At 41.2% G+C, this 23,217-nt stretch overlaps 1 protein-coding gene across 27 annotated transcripts in view; it reads right to left on the reverse strand.

The window, feature by feature from the left end:
• The window catches only part of tcf7l2 (transcription factor 7 like 2), a 193,896-nt gene that overhangs the window by 7,289 nt on the left and 163,390 nt on the right, over positions 1–23,217 (reverse strand). For 19 of the 27 annotated variants that reach the window (XR_005945644.1, XM_041209500.1, XM_041209497.1 and 16 more), the window contains 6 exons: positions 9,580–9,682; positions 8,886–8,972; positions 2,090–2,230; positions 1,625–1,787; positions 838–945; positions 445–493 (listed from right to left, as the gene is read on the reverse strand). Coding sequence is in view for 26 of the 27 variants with exons in the window: in XM_041209500.1 (XP_041065434.1) it covers positions 445–493; positions 838–945; positions 1,625–1,787; positions 2,090–2,230; positions 8,886–8,972; positions 9,580–9,682 (651 nt within the window). In the remaining variant the exon portion in view is untranslated. The remainder of the gene's footprint in view (positions 1–444; positions 494–837; positions 946–1,624; positions 1,788–2,089; positions 2,231–8,885; positions 8,973–9,579; positions 9,683–23,217) is intronic. The other 8 variants (XM_041209499.1, XM_041209490.1, XM_041209494.1 and 5 more) reach the window with 1 other exon arrangement.

A 23,217-nucleotide genomic window follows, 5' to 3' on the forward strand; every position in this document is an offset into this window, starting at 1 on the left:
CTAGATAGCAGGGTCAATTTTACAAGCGTGCCTTCGAACAGCAAATGTGAAGTAGGATAATGGGATTAGTCTAGCAGGTAAGGCTAATTACATGAGGGATGCATCAGAAAACAGGTACAGCCCATATTAATATGTCAATACAAGACAATAAGTACATACAACAATAAGCTTCAAAATATTTTAAGTTACAATAGCTAATGCAATAATTTGTTTTTAAAAAGAGTTCTACAAAAACAAGCATTAAAATGTCTACAATTCATGCACTAATTACTTTATCGCTCTTGGAAAGGCAAACCAGCCATAACATTAAGACTGCATAAATAGTATTATAATTAATGTTATAAAGCATGGTTAGCAGCAGCTAGGGTTTCATCTGATTAAACGTTGTCATTCTGATATGTGAAGGGTGCCCTTTATAATGGAAGATAATTGCTGCCTACTTACCATTGGTTTCCCCTGCCTGCTTTTCCCTTTTCCTCTTCTTCCTCTTGCCCTAACAGGGAGACACAAAAAAAAGGCGGGGGGGGGGGTAGAAAATAGCACAAACTCAGTTTGTCCATTAGGTTCACAAAACCATGCCAAGCAGAATCAAAAATATCTCAGATGAATAAAAATGCTCGTTCTGATCAACACTGCTTAAAAAAAAGCTAGTTGAAGGTTAGCTCTGTGGCCCACACAAGGTTCTCAAGATGGGAGGACGCTTTGGCTTCATCTTGGTCATTATTTATAACATTAAACTGACATGTATGATGTGCAACACTGCTGGGCTTGTAGGGAACAAAAAATAAATGGGAGTGGGGGAGGGAACAGGGAGAAGTGCTAGAGAATGAAACTTACATAGTTATCTCGTGCTGACCAGCCCGGGTAAAGTTGCATGTGAAGCTGTCGTTCCTTTCTGGCTAATTCATAGTACTTTGCTTGTTCTTCTCTAGACAAAGCGTGCCACTGAGAATAAACAGGGTTGGATGGAGGAGAGATAGGGCACATTAATACTTTCATATAAAAATGCCTGAAACGGTTAATGCATAATAACTGGGCTGTGTACCACAATATAATGAAAAACATCAACATTAGCGCTGTTATATCTGAACAGATCCATTTACTGTAAAAAAAAAACCCTAGAATTTATTGTAAAAGCAGAATAGGGACTCATCGGTGATATATTGTTAAGTGTTTGGAGGAGGGTCCGAAGGAGAACTATTCAACTAATATAAGAATAAAGCATCAAAATCAAGAAAAGCTATACTCATATTGTAAAGGGCTTTAGAAGTATGGCACATCATGTTTAATCATTTCACAGTTAAGATGGCATTCTAAAATTGAAAAGTTTATAGAGGTTAATAAAATTAGACAGATATTTAGTGTATCTGTGGAACGCTGCTCTCCGTGCTATTTTAAAGGAGGTGTTAAACCATTCATTAATTGTCGGATTGTCACATGTTGTGTCATTCACTATTATTGGCAACACTTGGTTCCAATTCCTAAAGTGTTTTGATCCTGATTTACTATATGAAAAAGTTAATGGCCAGAGCAAGAATCGACACTGACTGACTGCCCTGATCACTAAGATTACATTTCTAACCTGGTCTTATGCAACTTATCATCAATGGTTTAAGTTGCTTACCCTTCGGCCAAGGATCTGATTGATGGCCGCACTTTCTTTCAGCGTGCACTCTGCTACTACCTTTGCTCTCATTTCCTTCATGTACAACATGAATGCATTCAAAGGTTTCTTTATGTGTGGCTTTTTCTTTTCCTCTTCTTTTTTGGCATCCTGATGATGTTTTCTGAGAAAATGAGAACAGTTACTGATTTCACCAGTGAAACTAAAATAATAATTTCTCTCCTAAAAATGGCTACATTTTAAATGAATCAATATTAAAATCAAAATAAAAGACACCAAGTTATATTAAACTGGGAGAAGCCAGCATTTTAAAATCTAAACAATAGAGATGCACATTCTTTTGAAATTTTGAAAGAAGTTTTATCATGGCGAACAGGACTGACAAAATTTTGAAGTTATGAGCTATTTGCAACTAAGATAAATTGATAGTTTTTTAAAAAATAAAACACAAAAGTTATGACTTACGAGTTATTGAGGGATCCGATGTCGCTCTGGGAAGACTCTTGTTTGACAGTCGGTGTGACTATGGCTGGATGAGGAATTCCTGTTGTGTGTAAACTGTGATGTGGTGGAACCATGTGTGGGGGGAACCTACCAGAGAGAAAACTGTGTAAATCAACAGAACAGAAATGAATGAACGGGAGGGATGGGCACATTTGATATATAAGCAAGCATACATGCAAGCACAAGCTGTCACAATCACTCTATGTAGCTGTGATTAATAACATAAAATGAATCATCATTATACAACTGTCAGTTTGCCTTTGAGGCTACTAACAGTATTTAGTGATAAAAAATTACATATATATAAAAAATGCACTGTATAAATACAATACATGCTACATAAATTCTAACCTTTTCTTTAAAGAACTCTATACAAAAAGCCTTTTAAAAGAGCAGCTTTGGTTTGGCTCCTTTGACAATGTTTGTATTATCACCTGTCCAAGTTTATACATGGTCAAATCTCAAATTCTAGCATTACTGAAATGGGCTGAATTTGAGATACACCAAAATCTTCCATCATGAATCAAGCCAACAAAATCATTTCCTATTAATATAATAATGATATATTTACTGCTTCATTTCAAAATATAGTAAAATGATTTTGGAGTGAACATTTGTGTCCAATTACACAGCATGTAGGAGGCTGTTATTGTGCTAGCTGACAGATGCAGACTTTTTTTCCTAGAGTGAAATATTAGCAGAGTGAGCAGTGAAAATACCATTTACAGTTATCACACAAACATAAGACAGTACACAGGTGAAGTATTTTATAGTACACTAGGGCTTTCAAAAGCTCAAGAGTATTATTCTTCATGTGATGAAGTGGTTACATTCATTTCATTACCTGAAGAGACTTATGAGGGTTCAGAAGTTAATGGACACTATAAAATGTCAATCTATCATAAGGTGATTACTACTACACTATCTACAAAATATTTGAAATTTGGTATAGTTTTTGCATTATTTAATAGACGTATCTGCAACTGAACAAGGAAACTACATATATATATATATTTTCCATTGTAAAAACTAAAATTCTAAACAGCTAATTATGAAAAAATCCTGACTGCTTTTATGGCTGCAAGCCAGAATATAATGATGTGCATAAACTTGCAGGCCATGTTACGAACAAACTCATTTTTGTTCCACAGTGTCTCTGGGGTTTCTATCACGTTCACTCTCACTTTATTTCACTGTTGACATTTTTCTGTTAACTGCATGTCATCTGCCTGACTTTGTTTTATGTGTGAGCTGTGGGAAGCTTTTCTCCCCTTCGCAAAAAAAAACAGCCTCTTTGAGTTGCAGCTAGTTTGTCATTATTCCCCCTCCTCTCCCTGTGCAGTTGTTAGCTCTCATCTTTCCAAGCTCAATTTTCCTGAGCTTTCTAAACCACCACAAACCCACATTATGGTTTATACATGATGCTGATCTCTTTGAAGGCAGCACATTTCAGAGCGGGCCCTAGTCAGGAGAAGCACCTTCAGCCAATTTACTAGGCTGAGGGGCCCCGAAGCTCTAACATCTCAATCTAACAGGGTCACAGGGTGGCACAAGTGAGTGTCAGCTATTGCTATTTAATTGCCAGTCTATGCCTCTCTGCTATGTTTAAAGTATAATGACCCATCACTTAATTCCAAGAAATCACTGCCCTACTACTGGATGGAATAAATATCAAAAGGTGTGCTCTGGCAGGGCATGGCGTCTACATTTCCTACGGATGTCATACGAATAATACAGACATGTATTTTCTTCACCCTGCTACCGCACAAATGCCTTCTGTTCTATTTTTTTTTCATCTGAATAACTAATGTATGCCCCTACAGGAAAAACTGTTGAAGAACTGCTAAGTTGCTTTAATGACTGCCTTCAAAAGTGTACAAATCGTGTTTCTTCCCTGACAACTTGATCTCTCCCCATGCTCTATTTGTGGGGGAGTGGGGAGGATAAACTAAAAGACAGCCATGTGTAGCCAGAAACTAATCCTACACCTTTCCCTCATCTGCGGTGGGCATCTTTCACTATTGTAACTGAGGCCACACTGCCAGCTATACGATTGCAATACTGAAAAATCGTGAATATTTGATACATTCTTAAAAGTCATATTTTGCTATTCTGTGATGAACATTTTTGTTATTCTGCTAAACCTCTGGAAATTGTTACTTTTAAATGGTTAATTTATCCTCCCCCTATCTAAAGCTGTACTTTTACAAATGCATCTACTTAGTCTCTGGAGATGGGGAGCCTTGCCTAATAATCTATGCTAATTTAATTAACAGCTATCATCAAAATGCATTAGCTGTTTCAGCCCATCACTAAAGTCTAACCCTCCACCAATTAAATTAGCTGAACTCTAAATCAGATGAACAAAAAATAAACCCATCATTAGGAGCAATTAGTGATTGCTTAAATACAGTGCTATGGAGTAGTTTGTAAATATACTTGTAGCCACTGGGAAATTAGCTAGTACTGGTTTAATTGGGGCTGTGACGAACAGTCAGAGCCCCGATCAAAACAGTAGCTTTTCAAGTTCTGAACATCAGCTTCCAAGAGCTTTGATGTGTCATCAATTACCAATCTCTCTTATTGGTTTTGTATGTTTGCATTTGTTGTGTATGCATATGGACATTAATATTGTACACAGAGCTGAAAACTGGTGTGGTAATGCTGATGTGTTGTTAACTTTAATACATACATATTTTTATCCTGCATGGCAGCTACTTTAGCTAGTTAAAATTAGGTACAGATTTACAATACCTCATTACTTTTTTTATTTTACCTCCAGTATTGCTAAATACCCATTTAAATTTTACATGGCTGGCACAATTAAATCTTGTGAAAATTATTGCATTTTTCCATTAACGGGGCCTCATTACTGCTACAACACAGTTTACCAATACCACAATTATACAATTATACTGAAGCCCACAGGCATAATTTGGTGTCAGCATTTGGGCTCCATACTGCAGGACTAAGTGGGGCTACCAAACAGGACTGGATGATGTCAGTTGCACTGCATAACAACGTAAACCTCAACTTTTACTTTGTTTCTGTTTAAGATTTATAGTGCAGAAGGAGTAACTGATGGGCAAAAAGAGCTGAATGGAATGAATGCAACAGGGATTCAAGTCCAATCGCAGATTATAGTGGCCGTAGAGTAAATTTGTAACAGCGAGAAAATAATTTCTGGAGAGATCCTATGTATGTAGTTACCAATTTGAAAAAAAGTACCCTGAATTCACTACTTTTTGCAAATCACATTCAATACTAGTTTGTGTTTGATATTAAGGGGAAGGCAACAAGTGGACACTTAGCTCATATGGACAAAATCCAAATAAGGGTCACGCCCACACTTAGTAGCTGAATTGAAAGTGGTGCTGACAGAGGCCATTTCCTCTACTGGCCCTCTCCATTAAACAAGCAACATAGAGAGCATCTAATTTGTGAAAGGATTGGAAAATATATATAATTTAGTCTTTGCCCCATGAAGAAATTTAAATAGAGTTCTTGTCAGTCAGCTAGTTGGTGTGGTATTCCATAGACATTTTATCGAAGACTGCTGGCTTTGTTGCAAAAAAATACTAGTGAGTGCTTTGACTTTTACTTGCTGAGCTGGCCCATTGACACAAAGATTGGGTGAATAATGTGACTGGAATAAGCTGATGTTTGTGTTTGGTGATGGCAGTACACATTTAGGAATGTGCTGTTTATTTAATTCTGCCTTGGTTCTTTTTTGCCACCATTTCGGGTGGCTCCAGGTAACTGGGAACACGTTGCACAGGGTCAGAACCGAAAGCCATCAACCCGTGGCACAGCTTGCAACAAATAAAATACACAATCCAAGAAAGGTGGCCAAATGGGCTTCTCATTTCTATCCTATTATACTACAAGTTCATTGACAATTCAACTAATGAAAGAATGGGATGGTCCAGCCTTCGCCAAGGCCACATATTAGTTTCTCTAATTGTCCACTTACATCATGGAACTATTGGAAGTGTTTGCATAGTGTGATTGGGTTAAAGACGCCGCTGAACTCGGCTTAATTTAAAACCAATGCCAAAACAACTGCACACTTTCAAAACTGCATTCGTGCAGTTCAAAAGTTGCAATTGCAGGATCATGCATCTGACTGCACAGCCTCCATAATACTGAAGGATGGCTGAACAAGGCCAATGTGAAAACTACATTATCTCATGATTCTGGAAGTGACATCATCTTTAAAACGGAGTTCTATGTTGTGAGGTGCACATCCTCTCCCTTATTTATACTTTTGAAGTTCCTGTGACTGTGACCATTGAAGGTGCTTCCATGGCATTAAAAGGATATTCATTAGTTACACTAAGCAAGCATCCTAAGTAATGGTTAAGATAGTAAAAACAAATTCACACCAATATGATAATGTGGTCGGGTCATTGTGAGAATTGACAGTTTAAATATGTTGCTACTGTATACTGAATTCACCAACTCTAGGGATAAAACAAGGGTGCCCCTTACCAGGAACAGAAGCATTCACCTTTGTGTCCTAAAACTGTGTCATCACAAAATAGAAGTACAGGAAATGAACAGGAGGTCAATCAGCATTTGAACTAGACACTCCTATATGTAGCATTTTCCATTTTTTTTTCAACATTTGGTTGCAGCTTTCTTTTTACTGCCACTGCAGAATAGTCTGATTTGCCTGTGGGCAAGTGTGAACTTATGTACAATTCAAAACACTGCAATCACCAAAGATTCACATTTTCCTTTTTGGTTCATCTCCCATCCCTTGCACTATAACACACTCAAAACCTGAATGTTCCAGAAGCTAGAGTGTCAGAAAGGCGTACAGCAATTTAATTCTCCTAAATTGAGGGGTATTTTAAATGTGCAAATTTAATACAATCATTCCATTTTTGAGAGAGAATTAAAATAGCCAGTAGTTTTATACACTCATTAAGGATTTGGAAAATCTTGTCATTAACATATTGCCAAACATGCAGTTTTCACAATGTATAGAAGGCCGTGTTGTTCACTCTTTCAAATATCCCACTTTTAATATTTGGTAATCTCCCAATATTGTTACTGGATTTTTCCATATTGCTCTGCATCACATGGCTAGATGTGGGGTATCTAAAAATTTCATAATGTTCGACCACAGTACAAAGTGATCAACTGACAGGGGAAGGATTTAGGGAGAATCAGCTTAATTTTTAAATTAATGGACAACACTGAACACATCAGTCAATAAAACCAATGAACTTCATCAGTAGTCAGCTGGCTTTCAAAGAAACAGATTCCATGAAAATAATAAAAAAGTGATACCCTCATGAAAGTGAATGCCAGTACAAAAAGCTCTGGAATAATTTGAAGTCTCCTTCTCCAACTACAATGCTATGCGAGCAATTGTTGGGAGGCCAAAAAAAAATCAAAGAACTCTATACTTTAAGAACTGTTTTAATGCTTACAGTATTTATTTTCTTTTATTGTGTTACAGAATCAATAATTTATCCTTCCTAGAGTCAATGCCGCAAGTGTAAAAACTGAAAATATATATGGGCAAAATGCAGTCAGTGAGGCTCCTGCTGATCAAAAGAGAAGACAGATTTAATAATTCCAGCAGGAATAAACTCTCAAGCTATGAGACTCAAAATTTAAAACCCTATCCATGGCTGATTTGCAGGCTCCTGCATCCCCTAAAGGATAACTTTTGGTTACAAGGCCCAGATGGTATGTGAGAACAGGCAGAAGTAAGAAGTTGCAGGGTGGTGGGGGTCACGGGGGGAGAATGAGCTCCTGTAGCCCTTAAATTGAATTTTGAAATTTGTCAGCCAAAGAACTACCTGGATATAAATTAAGAAAACTTCTATGAGGAGGTTCCAGTGTTCAGTAAGTAAAAGGAATCATAGTGCATACTAATTTTTCTTTAAACGTCCAAAGGCCCTGTAGGCACTTTTTTGACCAGTAGCCCCACTGATGTATTTGTCAATGGTATATTTGTCAACTGCTGTAACTTAACCATTACCACTGAAATGCTTCCTACTTTTGACTACGGGAGTCTATTACATAGATGTACAATATTAAGTACTTCATGTCGCTAACTACTGACTCAATAGGAAGGACTGCAGGCCTCTAAGTACAAGAGCAGCTAGCCTATTACTACTTTTTGGGTAATTCTATGTTAAAGAGGCCTTTGACCTGTGATGCAACAACGAAGATTATTACTCTCTGAACTGACTTAGTATCGCTCAAGTAGTGATAAGTGACTCTAGCCACAGGGTATAATAAATATTAACTGCACTTTTCTGTCTGCAAGTGCTAAAATATTGTCCCTCGGGCTCCAACATTGATATAAAGTGTGCAATAATTGCAGCATGCTCTTGACACTCAGGTATTCCCTTGGGGGCAATATTTTACCACTACAACCTTGAAAAGCAGTCAATATTTGTGGGCAATATAAATGATCTCCTTTCACAATAATGCTGCAGTAAAAACTCCATTCCAAATTTATGATGCATCATTTTCCAGTTCATTCATAAAGTGCAGTACTTAGTTCTGAAACAGCATTTGGTTCGTTTGCTTGTTGATTACAAAGACAATACAAATCGCACATGTCAATTCCTCCATTGCGAGAAAGGGCACCGCATTAGGAAATGGTAGTGTGTCCCCTCAATGAGCAAAGACAATGGCAGGATGATTAAAAACAAAAGAACTGTTGAGAAAACGCTCGAACATTATCTGCTTAAAATAAAAAGTTGATTGCCACCAAGGCAACTATACCCACCTTGACATGGAAGCATTGACGGTGAGTGCAGTGGGGTAAGGATGTCGAAATCCCCCTGTTGTGATTGGGTAAACAGGTTGACCTTGCCTGAAAAGAAAAGGAGGAAAAAAAAATAACTGGAAACTTCTGCTGTTGCAAGCTCACTCTCATTTGACCAGAACAAAAAAATCTTGTTGATTTCACAGCCAGGATCAAAGGATGTAAATAAAGAACAATTTTAATGTGCTAAATCTGATAGAACCAGCTAATTAAATTTTATAACCTCTGCTAATGTCAACAGAGACCTTCTCCCCAAGCTAAAACTAGGTGTTTTGTTGTGATAATTAAAGGCGAAGCGGCATTTGCTTTAATGGAGCCATCACAATAATTGAGGGCTACAGATCCAAAAGAAAACAATAATGAATGTAAATTTATACCAAAATAAAATACATCAAATCAAAGAGCCGCCGTTCTGCTTCGGGCCTCTTTTGGTATTTAGAACTCAGTAGGAAAACATTAAATTAACAGTCCTTAATTTGTAGCCTTTTGTCATAGTAACCAGTGTTGACAGGTGTTGCCAAGGGAGAAGCCCCATATGAATATGTGGGTACCCGGTAGCCAATCACAGCTCATTACAATAATTGCACAATACAGTAACAGGCAAAATTCTACAAGAATTAAAAGAATGAAAAGAAAAAGAACTGGAACTGCTTACTGTGGTACTAACCATCCTAGTGGATGGGGGATTTGGCCGACGGTACCTGGCGAGAGTGGGTAATAGGGAGAAATATCTGAAGGATGTGGAGGCCTAGGAATTCCTAGAGAAAGTAAAAAAAAATCCCAAGATTAACTTTCAAAAGCATAAATGATATAAATCAGTTCATAATTTCAAATGTGCAATTGTTCCATTTAACCTTCCTGTTTCCAATTCTACCAACACTTCGACTGAGGCTGCATTCCAAGCCTTCAATGGCCCATTTGATATACCTTTTATCTCTTTTTGCTAGAGCTCAGCTAGAGAATTGTTGCAAATGTTATTTATAAAGATACCTTCCACTCAAGAGCCACCAATATCTCCCCATAGTGTAACCTGAACATTCAATTACATCATTCCAACTTCAATCATTTGCAGCATCATTTCAGAACCAGCGGGTTTGATATTTATCTTTAGTTTTAGAGAATCAGTAAACCTTGCAGTATTATGGGAGCATTTTCACACCAGTGGCAGCCAAGGATTTTCAGGAACACAATATTGTGGTTTCACTTGATCCTTTTCATAACATTCAGCCTTTGAAATCAAGTACACAGGAATTCCTTTACTTCTTTTGAGAATCATTTTTCTATCCTTAATATACTAAACATCCTGCATGCGTCTTCACATACATCTCAAGTTATGCTTATAGTCTAATTTATCATAGCCTGATAAGACAACCTGTGCAACTTCATTAATTTGATCATCAAACTTCATTTATTTAAAGCAAACCTTATTTGTGCCCACAGCCAATTTCAAATCACAAAGTCTGGCCTACACCTGCTTTTTCATCCTGTGCACGTGAATCTTTTTCTTCATATGGTAGCTACCTCTCTATCCTTCACTAATTCTACAATTCCCACAGCCCTCATAATCTCTCTCCTTACTCGTACTATGCCCCTTTCCCTCCACTCATACCACAAACCACACCCCTCATGATGACTAGCATGCTCTATTCGCCTTCCGGAGCAATCCTGGGCCCTTGCTGTGAAGAAATGTTTTACATTGGACCATGCAATGCCCTTAAATTAAAAACAATGCGTCCTCTGACTATTATAAGCATGTCTATCATAATCAATGCCATGGGAAATCTACTTCTGTGATACATGTATAAAAATATAATTTAAAAATTTCCATTGGATATCAGTCACAGACTGATAGGTGCAAAATTGTTGACGACATCTGGCCTGGAGCCAGAAATTTATAAGCAATTACCATTGTCTGCTGGAATCACAACTTTACAAGCAGCCACATTTGCTTGTCTTTTACATAGTTTCTCCATGGAAATTATCTGGCAAATCGTAAAGATTTTCCAAATTAACACAGCTCTATCACAACAGCCAAATGTCATTATCAAGTTTCTGACTATCTTGTCTCTCGAAAGCAATGCCCTGGGAGATCTGCTAATATCTTAACTTTGCCTTATTTCTAACATGTGCAAAGCATCATTGAAAATTATCCCACACAGCTCATACTGAAAGACGGTCAAAGAATCTGCTACCCAGAAGTTCAGATAAGGAGATTACAACTACACATTTACTGAACACATTGTAATGTAATATTGTAAAATGCATTCATGGCCAAATCTTTACACTGAGTCATTTTAATCAAGTTTGAGTACTTCTTACATAACCCTCGAATCTCATTACGTTTCCAACTGTCTCAAATGTTTCCCTGCAGTTTTACTCCAGGCATGCTATTTGTTTCACTTATGGTGCACTGTGCACTATGAAGCTATTTGTTTCACTTACTGTGCATTTTACACAATGAAGCTATTTATGCCCCCAACTAATCCCACTGCGTAAAGAAGGGTCAACATGTGACATTAATCACATTTTTCCACAAACATTTCAACATTTCTCTTGTATTACATTATCTAACTGCACAATTTGTAGGACAGTAATGTTTACCTGGGTGCAGCCAGGGCAGTCAAGGCCACATGAAGCCAGCATAAATGTTTGGAATTCAATTTGCACAGCCCCTGTGCAGTGTTAATTATTGATATGAAAACAGCCAGGGCACTTACTTATCATACAGACAGAAAATGACTTAATTAACTGCGACCAACAAATGAGGCTTTTTCCCTCCTCGGTTTTCATTTGAAGCTACAATATATATTTTATAATTCATCCACAGTAGCTCTCTTTTGTGACATTAAATTCAAGATTATGATTTCTCTTTCAGGTACCCAGACAGTTGTTTTTTCTAAAAAAAATATAGAAAGCAAAATGCTAATGCGTGGGGCAAGAGGAAAGTACCTGTAAATACATGTGGGTGAGGTCAAGATAAAAGAGCCCGCATGCAGGAGAAAAAGATATGGGGTAAATTGTATCAGGAATTCAAATGGGAAGGTTATAGCTAGATTAAAGCAGCTTCATTTAAGGCCCAGGAGGGTAAACTCACTGAATGCTGTGGTACTGAGCCAAGGACTCAGGTTACAATTCACAACCTGTACTTTACCAGGGCACTGATAAGGTACTCCACATCGGTCTTCATGTTCCAAGGTATGGGGTAGAGCTAATCAGCCAACTGTGCTGCACCTAATCACTATCTAGTGATTCCCTGTGGGGTGATAAGCAAGGGCAAGATTGGTCTCAGCTACATTAGCCCAAAAATCAAAAAACTGCTGCCCAGGCTCATGTATGAAGAATGATCATTTGCACTGTCAGACTGCTGACACTGACTGAACTAAAAGGAAAGGAGATGGGAGAGAAATGTAGACTTCAATGAACCAAAATTAACTTTCGGTAGGAGTAAAAAAAAACTGCACTACATTGTATTGTCAAAAGTGACTTCTCTTAAGTGGAACCAGCAGTTCAGTGATGCCAAGCCTTGCCATTACATTACAACCATGACTACGCTACAAAAAGTACTTTGTTGGCTCTAAGGTGCTTTGGGGTCATGAAAGGCACTACATAAACTCAAGTTCCTTCTTTTATCAACATCTCAAACTTCATTTTTTATTCCACATCAGATAAAGGTTCATACATTTACTTTCTGGATTTGACTGCAACTGTGTCACTTAAATGATTTGCCACAATTGGTATTGAGAAGTGTCCTATGACCTCATTACCAACAGAGATATACTGTCAACTATTACAATCTATGGGCATTACACATATTTATATACAATTATAAGTTGTATGGCATGGTAATCAATGCGCTCTATTGCCCAGTAAAAATGAGCGTTTATATCCACAACAACTCCTCCACCACCCCCGCAACAACAACAGCCCCAACTCCACCCACCTGGCCTCCAACACCCAATGAAAGTCGTCATTGCCTCTTTGAGATAGGGGTGAGTGTAAAGGATACTCCCAGCAACGAAACAGAACAGGGGTATATACAGCTCACTGGCTGGAGCAGAGGACGGCAATGACGACGCTTTATGGATGTTATATACTAGCCAAAATCTACATCAAAAAGATGTATGTTGTGTATTGCATTGACCATGGGTGAAATCATCCCAGATTTGCACTAAGTGCAGTAGCGAATGGGAAAATGAATGTTTTACCCACCAGACTCAATGATGGCTTTTCACGCCGTGTCATCCAAATCCAACCTCATGAATCAATCATTCCTGGGAAACATGCCATTTCGATGGCAGTTGGGTTCTCATTTACCCACCATGCTATCACCTCACCACTTCCTCATGTCAGGCACCATATTTAAAGTGCAGCCATGCGCACAACTCTGTGCTTCCAGCCCCGGACTGCTGTACAGGAGACATGACCTCAAAAGGCAAGAAGGCTGCACCCCAACCCCGCCAGGGAGGCTCGCCATGATGTCCTCTACCCCAGCTCTGGCCGCAGGATGGGTAGCAACATTGCCAATCCAGCTTGGGAGGCAGTGGCAGCGGTGGTCACTGCCAATGCCCTGCAAAAGAGGACAGCTACCCAGTGCCAAAAAAGGATGAATGATCTCCTTCGTTCTTCCAGGGTAAGTCACTCTTCTCATCACTCTCAACTCACACACTCAGAAACCCATCACACATATACAGGGATCTCACTCACTGCCAGTTCAAGGGACATCACCATTCACTCTCTCACACACACACCATCAGTGTCCTCATCCTGTCCATGGCATAACTCCACCCACACACAACAGGCATCCTTATCATCTGCAACAAAAACAGAATTACCTGGAAAAACTCAGCAGGTCTGGCAGCATCCCTGAAAAGAGTTGACGTTTCGAGTCCTCATGACCCTTCAACAGAACTGAATCTGGCCTGGTAGGCATCCTGCTTACACACATCCTATCTAACAGGCCAGGGCCCTCCAGCGGACGCACCCCAAAGTCATCACACACAGGGCGTCAGTCAGCAGGCTGCCTCCACCTCCACTGTGGGTGTTGGGGAAGCACCAAGACATGGCGGCAGGGTTAGGAAGGTTAAGAAGACGTAGTTGCACAGCCTGGGCATGGGTGTTAATCACTTTTACATAATGTTCACTATTGTTAATAAGCTCCCAAATATGTCTCCTTGCCTGTGGCTCTTTGTTATGATGAGCAGTGTTCGCGTCACTCAGATGTGAAACTTTGGATCATGCACAAGATAAAGGCAGGTGTCTCAGTCCAGGACCTCTCCCCTGTGCAGTGTGTAACCTTCAGACCAAAGTGATGGTCTGACTTCACACTCTCTGGACACATTAGTGATGCCTGCACATTGATAGTGCTAGTCAATGCTACCAGAATGCCGAGGGCAGCTGTCACAGAGTTCCATCATTCTCTCTGTGCGCTCTCAGCACCTTTAAGGTGGGGCTGGCTCTGAACTCTTCAGCATCTGTGACGGGCTGTGCTCCTGAAGGGGTCAGGTGCTAAAGGCGGATAAAGGAAAAGGTGCATTTGAAGTTTCAAGGCTTTGTCTCCATGATATGACAGTGATCACAGGGCGCAAGTTGGCTGCCCTCAGCCAGATAGGAGTCAGACATTCACAGAGGCCATGAGAGGATCATGAAGTGTTGTCACTGCATTTCGTCATCATCCTCCATAAATCTAGCAGCTACGAGGGTCTCCCGAATGTGCCTGCTTCATCTGGCCAATGCGATGCCCTCATTGCCATCATTCTCGCCTTCAAGGACCTCCTCATTGGAGATGATGTCTAGCTCCTCAATCTCCTCTTCAGCCAGTTCCTCTCCCCATTGAAGCACCAGGTAGTAAAGGGTGCAGCAGGTGACAATAATGCGTGACACCCTCTGTGGACTGCATTGCAGGGCTCCACCAGACCGGTCTAGGCACCAGAACCTCATTTTCAGCATCCTGATGCTTTGCTCCATTTGCAGCATGAGCCTCATCGAACCTTCACTCTGCTGCACTCTGAGGCCACCACAGGTGTCATCAGCCACATCCTCTGTGGGTTGCCCTTGTCCCTGAGGAGCGAACCCTGCAGCCTCTGTGGACCTTGGAAGACGTCAAGGATGAGACCTGCTAAGGATGTAGGAGCTGTGGACATGCCCTGGGAACCGTGCGCAGACCTGCAGCATGTATTTGTGGTGGTCACACATCAGCTGAACATTCAGCGAGTGGAAGCCCTTGCAGATGGCATAGTTGACCGCTTATTCCCACAGAGATCTGGGCGTAACGTGAGTGCAGTCAATGGTACCCTGTACCTTTGGGAAACCTGAGATCTGGGCAAATCCCAGTGCTCATGCATCCCAGCTTTCCTGGTCCCAGGCAAAATGCACAAACTTGTATGCCTTTGCGAAGATGGCGCCTGTGACTTTATGGATGCATTTGTGGGTGCAGGCTTGTGATATCCCACAGGAGGTCACCTGTGGAGCCCTGAAAGGAGCCACTGGTGTAAAAATTGAGCGCCTCAGTCACTTTTACAGCCACTGCCAGTGGACGCCGTCCATGACCCTGTGGTGTCAAATCCTGCAGCAGGTGGCAGATGTGACTGACCAGTTCCCTAGACATACGCAGTCTTCAACGACACTGGTTCTCCATCATCTGAAAGAGTGAAAGGTGGCATCTGTAGGCCCTGGGTTTAGCTAGGCACTGACCAGCGACAGCTTGCTCTGACTTTTCGGTGACTTGCGCAGGAGCCCCAGCCACCCCTTCTTTCAGAGGGTGCTGCTCCTCCCCCTGCCCAACCAACGCCTCTGTGGCTCTCTTCTCTGTTCTCTACAAGCCATGAGGAATATAGCTAGGTCACCAGGCTCCATGATCCTCGTGTAATCCTCCTGCAGGATGAAAGAGAGATACAGGTGGGTTAGCATAGGTGTACTAAGAACTCTCTTGGTTAAGTCTGAAGGCCCCTTAATGCATCCCAGAGTGTGCTGGCAACCACTTGGATGGCCAGATTTTAGAGCGCTGCATGACTGTCCAAAACCCCACCCACCTCTGCCCCTTTCCACCTGACCAATTGGCTACAGCTTTGCCCATTGGACCGCATGCTGTGCTTTCAGCTCAGGTGCAGGCGTTCTCCTAACCCGCACTGCAAGGCTGCATTGTTAGCTTGAACCATGGGGGAGACTGGTCAAAACCGGGATGATGCCACGACAAGGGGCTGTGATCGCCTCCAGGGACGGCTCCATGGCCAGTTTTCACAAGGAATTTGCAGAACTTGTGCAGTCGTCCAACTGTTCTACAGTCCACTAAAATGCTCATTAGTTTGCAGTCTGTGCATGAGGGGTGAAAACTCTGGTGGCACTTTCATGCCCCTGCGTTGCTTGAGTGGGCAGATAAGCTAGAGGCCCGAATCCAAGCATGTCAATGTGGCTGTGCCTGAACTGTCTGAGCTATGGAAGAATGATCACTTTATACACAAGGTATCCCCTAATGCACGACCGTTTCTTCCTCCCCCTCCCATGTGCTTGTGCACTACCATCAACCGGAGTGTAGCCCTTTCTCCCCACCCCACCCCTGACAGCATGCTTCAACCGTAGGGCAGCTCTTGCCCTGGCACCGCACTGTCAGGCAGGCAGGAAAAAGTGACTCGCCTGTGCCCACATCTGAATGCGCGGTGCCTCAACCTTGAGGTCCAACTGGTGACCCCTGCGAACATGCACAACAATACTATGCACTCACCTCCGAGTTCCCCCGGAGTGCAGCTTGCCAGGTGCACAGCTCATAAATGCTGTTGTGAAACACGTCGGAATGCAATCATGCCAACATGCTCCAATGATCCAGCATGGGGGTCGGGGGGAGATGATTCTGGCAAGCTGGGCTTATAATGATACACAGATGTATTACAATGAAGTTCCCAACATCCAGTGGCGGGATACATGGCCCGCCATTGATGGACAGAGCTGACACTTGCAAACCCGTTTCACGATGGTGAGAAACTGATTTTTGGCCTTCCTGCCATATTGTTCACTCACACCTGATGCCAGCAGGCAAGCACGATTCTGCCCTAAGGCTAACACATGCTCAGCTGCAGGCAGCCAGGTCAGCACAGAGGGCAATATAACAAAACGCTCCATCTTGTGATATACTAAACTCCCTCCTAACTTGAAAAATCAATACACGATGATTCAAATGGTACATGTACATAACTTCCCTTAATACAATATGACTAAACGAACATCAACAATACCTAAAATTTAACAAGTTGGGTTGCATATTTGTTTTTACTGTAATCACAAACAAAAAATATACGACCAGCACTATCAGAGTAATTTATATGTGAAAAAAATTGTTTTTCCTTAACACCAATATGTGTTTAAAAACAATATCATTTGACAAGTAGTAATTAAAATAACTTATTTCTTCTTCCTTCCTATATATTTTGAATCAAACTATCTAGATTCTTTCTCTTTCTGTCTGGGTATCTCCTTCCATTTCCATTAGCTTGACTCTGCGCTCTCAACATCTCTGACTTTGTCAACCCTGAACTTTGACTACCAACTCCACTTAACGGTTGGGACTATGATATTGATTGCTTTCTCTTAATCAAAGGCCCTGGCTGGCTCACTTTGGTCTACTGGTTCTGTAATTCTGGCAAACTTTCAGTTTCTTTTTTACTTTCACTTTGGGATCGAGGAGAAACCTGGATTATAGGTGGCTTGTCATGCTCTCCCTTTGTCAGATTTCGTCTTTCAAGCAAATGACATACATGACAGTGATGCAGTCTCTCCCCAATCTTCACTAGATATGTGAATAGGCTCTCTACAACAACTCCAATCACATACTTTTCCTTTTTACCTTAGTGGTTTTTCAACATGACCTTCTGACCAGCACACACTCAAAGTTTCTAAGTTTCACACTTCGTGCATCATGGCTCATCTTCACTTTATCTTGCCTGTCTTTTACTTTGCTATTGATGTCAGGTTTAAGCAAACTAAACCTTGTCCTAGGAGTGTTTTAAACACTAACTCATAAGATGAGCAATCTGTTGTAGACTATGGGGCTATGCTGTTAGGAGAACAGAAAATTGTCTAGTCTGTGTCAAAGAGAAACATGGAAATTATTGCCTAGCTTGCCACCTGGCAAATATTTCTGCAAAGACCTCTTCGCAATCTGTACACTTCTTTCTGCAGCACCATTCAATCCTGGGTGATGTTGTGATGCCGGAGTGTGTTTGATTCCTTTCTTACTCAGAAGTATTTCAAAATGCTTCTGATGCAAACACCTCTGGCAACCCATATATTCCAAACTAACTTCTCAAAACCTCAACAGTTGATTTACAATATTTAATATCGTACTGATGGCTAATTTTATCATTGGTCCTCCTTGCTTGAAGACCACTTTGTGCTCTCTTAACACTTTCTCAATGACAGACATATTCTTACTGATCCCTGGTGTAAATAACTCAACCCAGTTTAAACCACATTTTCTTAAGCCAAATCCTTCCCATCAGGGAGCTTCTGCTCCCTCCTACCACTATCAATGGCAAGTAATAGGGTGCATCTTCATATTCCACTCTAACACTAACTTCACCTAACTAGAATACTAAATAATTAGTCAGTTTCACATCAGTTTTGCATAAGAGAACGTGACTTAGGAATTTCTTTTACTCTCCTTCCAAGATAACAAGCAATTGAAGCTGTATCAACAATGAAAGTGTTGTGAATCTCCAACTTTCATTTTTACTGTGGGCACTAGAATCATAGCTCAGCCCTATTACTCTCATCTTCCATGTGCTGTTTTTCTTGCTCTCTTTCTACAACAACATCAACTTCTGTTTCACAGCAATCAAAGGATTTCCAGACTCCTCAGCTGGCTTCAGACCCACCACGACCTCAACCCGGTGCATGGCTGCAGACTGGAGCTTTACCACGACCTGGAGCATTATTGCTTCCTCTACTCCTGCATGGCATCTAGATGTGACTGACTTTCATCATGGGCACTGCACTCTGACAGGATTTGGGGCATTTAAATAGTTGGTATCCACCATGGCAAGGCAATAATTCCTGACTCAGAACCTGCGAATTTAGCTTGTGGCTTTGATCTTGCTGAAATCCAGTAGACATTCCTGCTAGCTCATGAAAAGAATTCCCTTGCAATTATCCTTTTCTGCCATTTCCATGGCTGTGGCCTCATCGTAGGGCCTCCTTCTATGTCAGCTCATTGCTTTTGCTCAAAGTTTTGGCCTGGATTTTATTGTTCTAACTTTATTTATACCTTCCCAACAGAGAGGGCAGTAGAGAGGGTGCAGCATGGCCATGATGATGCTTTTCCTTTAATTCATTCATGGGGTGTTGACCTCAATGGCTAGGCCAGCTTTTAGTGCCCATCCCCAAGTGCCCTTAAGAAGGTGGCTGTGATTCACGTTCTTGAACTGAGGCAGTCCATCTGTAGGTTTCTCCATGGTGCTGTTAGGGAGCGAGTTCCAGGATTTTGACACAGCGACGGTGAAGGAATGACAATACAGTTCCAAATTAGCATGTTGTGTGACTTAGAGGAGGATTTGCAGATGATGGCATTTTCATGCACCTGTTGTCCTGTCTGTTCTACTTAGAAACATACGAATTAGGAGGAATAGACCATTCGGCCCCTCGAATTTGCTCCAACATTCAATAATATCATGGGGAGAATCTTCCCCTTGCCCGCCTGTGATCGAGCCCCGACCATGATTTCATGCTGGCTGGCCAATTAATGACCAGGCAGCGTGAATCACACGCTGAAACGCTCAGTGCTGCCTGGGTTCCGGGGTGGGCAGGTGGGCGCGGAAGTCAGCACATGGGTGCACTCAGTGAAAGCTCCCTGAAGAGCTGCCTCAGGAAGCTGAAGGTTTCTAACATTAAAAATAAAGATTTTAAAATTAAGATAAACATGTACCCTCACACTACTTTGTCACATGAGTAGGGACATGTTAAAAATGAGATTTAAAAGTTATTTTATTTTTAATTTAACATCGGAAATCCAATGGCTGCTTGGCCATTTCGCCCGCCCAAATGTAAGGTTGAATGGGCACAGAAAAATTCACTTTTAATTAATTTATTAATGGGCTTAACAGCCCTCTTAATTGTTGGCGGGCGCACTGCTGACTCCCACGCACCTGCCGACCAAAATGTCAAGCGACTGCGCGATGACACTGGGACGTTCACCTAATGTCACCGGTACGCTCACCCAATATCATCGTGCACTATTTCACTCTCGTGCAGGTCGGGCTGAAAATCCAACTCCATGGCTGATCCAATTGTGACCTTCATACCTTATTCCGCCTACACTCGATGCCCTTTGCATTAATCCTGCCTCCACTGCTCCATGGGGAAGAGAGTTCCAAAGAGTCACAACCCGTTGAGAAAAGAATTCTTCTCATCTCATTCTTAAATGGGAGGCCCCTTATTTTTAAACTGTGTCCCCTAGTTCTAGTATCTCTCTCTCACAAGGGGAAACATTCTTTCAGCATCCACTCGGTCAAGTTCTCTGCAGATGACACAAAGCTGGGTGGGAGGGTGAGCTGTGAGGAGGATGCAGAGATGCTTCAATGCGATTTGGACAAGTTGAGTGGGCAAATGCATAACAGATGCAGTATAATGTGGATAAATGTGAAGTTATCCACTTTGGTAGCAAAAACAGGAAGGCAGATTATTATCTGAATGGCTATAAATTGAGGGAGGGGAATGTGCAACGAGACCTGGGTGTCCTTGTACACCAGTCGCTGAAGGTAAACATGCAGGTGCAGCAGGCGGTAAAGAAGGCAAATAGTATGTTGGCCTTTATAGCAAGAGGATTCGAGTACAGGAACAGGGATGTCTTGCTGCAATTGTACAGGGCCTTGGTGAGACCATACCTGAAATAATGTGTGCAGTTTTGGTTGTCTTATCTGAGGAAGGATATACTTGCTATAGACGGAGTGCAGCAAAGGTTTACCTGACTGATTCTTGGGATGGCGGGACTGACATTTGAGGAGCGATTGAGTCGATTAGGATTATATTCGCTGGAGTTCAGAAGAATGAGGTTGGGGGGGGGCGGGGGGGGGAGATCTCATAGAAACCTATAAAATTCTAACAGGACTAGACAGGGTAGATGCAGGAAGGATGTTCCCAATGGTGGGGGAGTCCAGAACCCAGGGGTTCTGAGGATATGGGGTAGACCATTTAGGACTGAGATTAGGAGAAATTTCTTCACCCAGAGAGTGGTGAAGCCTGTGGAATTCATTAAGACAGAAAGTAGTTGAGACCAAAACATTTTATGCTTTCAAGAAGGAGTTAGGTATAGCCCTTGGGGTGAAAGGGATCAAAGGGTATGGGGAGAAAGTGGGAGCAGGCTACTGAGTTGGATGATCAGCCATGATCATAATGAATGGCGGAGCAGGCTTGAAGGGCCGAATGGCCTACTCATGTTCCTAATTTTTATGTTTCTATCTTATAAGTTTCAATAAGACCACTTCTAAACTCCAATATATACAAGCCCAGTCTGTCCAACCATTCTTCATAAGATAATCCCCCCTTCCTGCATCTCAGGTATCAGCTGAGTGAACCATGTCTGAAGTGCTTCTAATGCATTTATATCCTTAAATAAGGAGACCAAAACTGTACAAAGAACTCTAGATGTGATCTCACCAATGCCCTGTACAACTGTAGCAAAACTTCCCTACTCTTATATTCCATTCCCCTTGCAATGACAACATTCCATTTGCTGTATCTGCATATCATTCATATACTAAGACACCCAGATCTCTCTATACCAACGAGTTCTGCAATCTCTCTCAATTTAAATAATATGCTGCTTTTCTATTCTTCCTGCCAAAGTAGACAAGTTCACATTTTCCCACATTATATTCCTGTCAAATTTTTGCCCATTCAGTTATCTGTCTTTGCCCCTTTGCAGACTCCTTATGTCCTCTTCACAACTTAGTTTCCTACCTTTGTGTCATCAGCAAATTTAACAACCATACATTTGGTCCCTTCATCCAAATCATTGATATAAATTATAAATAATTCAGGCCCCAAAATTGATCCCTGTGGCAATTCACTCATCACCCCGAAAAAGACCCATTTGTCCCTATTCTTAGCTTCCTGTTAGCTAATCAATCCTCTGTCCACGCTAATGTGTTGCCCCATACACCATGAGCTCTTATTTCGCAAAGCAACCGTCGATGCAGCACCTTGTCAAATGCCTTCTGGAAATCTAAGTACAGCAAGTCCATAGGTTCCTCTTTATCCATGTTGCTTGTGACTTCCTTAAATAACTCCAACAAATTAGTCAAACATGATTTCCCTTTCACAAAACCATGCTGACTCTACTTGACTGTCCCACTATAACTGGGTAGTAGAGATCACAGGTTTGGAATGTGCTGTTGAAGAAGTTTGCTGAGTTGCTGAAGTGCATCTTGTAGATAGTACACACTGTTGCCACTGTTTGCTGGTGGTGGAATAAATGTTTAAGCTGGTGGATGGAGGAGGATTATGACTCTGTGCAATTACTTGGCATGAATTTTTACTGTAGCACCATTTCACCATTATTATTTCCCCCAATAATACCACAGATGCATTCCCAGTATTACGCAATCCCAAAGAAAACATTCAATCTAAGCTAATCTTGTAGTAGCACAAAAGGTTTTATCAGCAGTAGGGTAACTGCCACCTGGCATCATGAAGTTGTTTCTGTGATATTACCATAGGACTGCAGTTCAGGCAGAATGGCTTCACATTAATTGGTAATAAACTCACTTTAGACTGACCTTTTTAATTTAGAAATGAAGATACAGAAATAAAAACTGATCCAATTTGGTATTCTCATGAAGCATCACAAAGTTACATTAACAGCCAATGCAGAAAGGCAATGTAACTTGCCACGCTTACACAGGTCTGTTTATGTTAAATTTGAGTATGAAATAGATATCAAACTACCATCGAAGAATAATTAGCACAGATGTAATGCTACAGCACATCACCAGAGCAGCCAATACCTGCTGGAGACCTGAACAATGATGCCTAACAAAGTAAACACTGTAAACACTCTAGTGATTAGAAACCCAGTAACATGGATATTGGCAGTGAGGACATTTAACATGTTAAAAATAATCTAACACAGTATTTTGGGTGTTTTTATTATGAGAGGGTATCAATTTCTGAGTTATATTTTCCTTTTTCCCTTCCCAATTTCATATCCTTCATGTTGGCCCGTAAGGAAGGAGCTGTGGTAATCATAGCCCAGCCTGATCTTGTGCCCGCTCGGTATCTACACACACGTTCTTCCATAAGTAACCAGTTA

The sequence above is a fragment of the Carcharodon carcharias genome, chromosome 17 (genome assembly GCF_017639515.1).
Source record: "Carcharodon carcharias isolate sCarCar2 chromosome 17, sCarCar2.pri, whole genome shotgun sequence".
In the NCBI taxonomy this organism is placed as follows: domain Eukaryota; kingdom Metazoa; phylum Chordata; class Chondrichthyes; order Lamniformes; family Lamnidae; genus Carcharodon; species Carcharodon carcharias.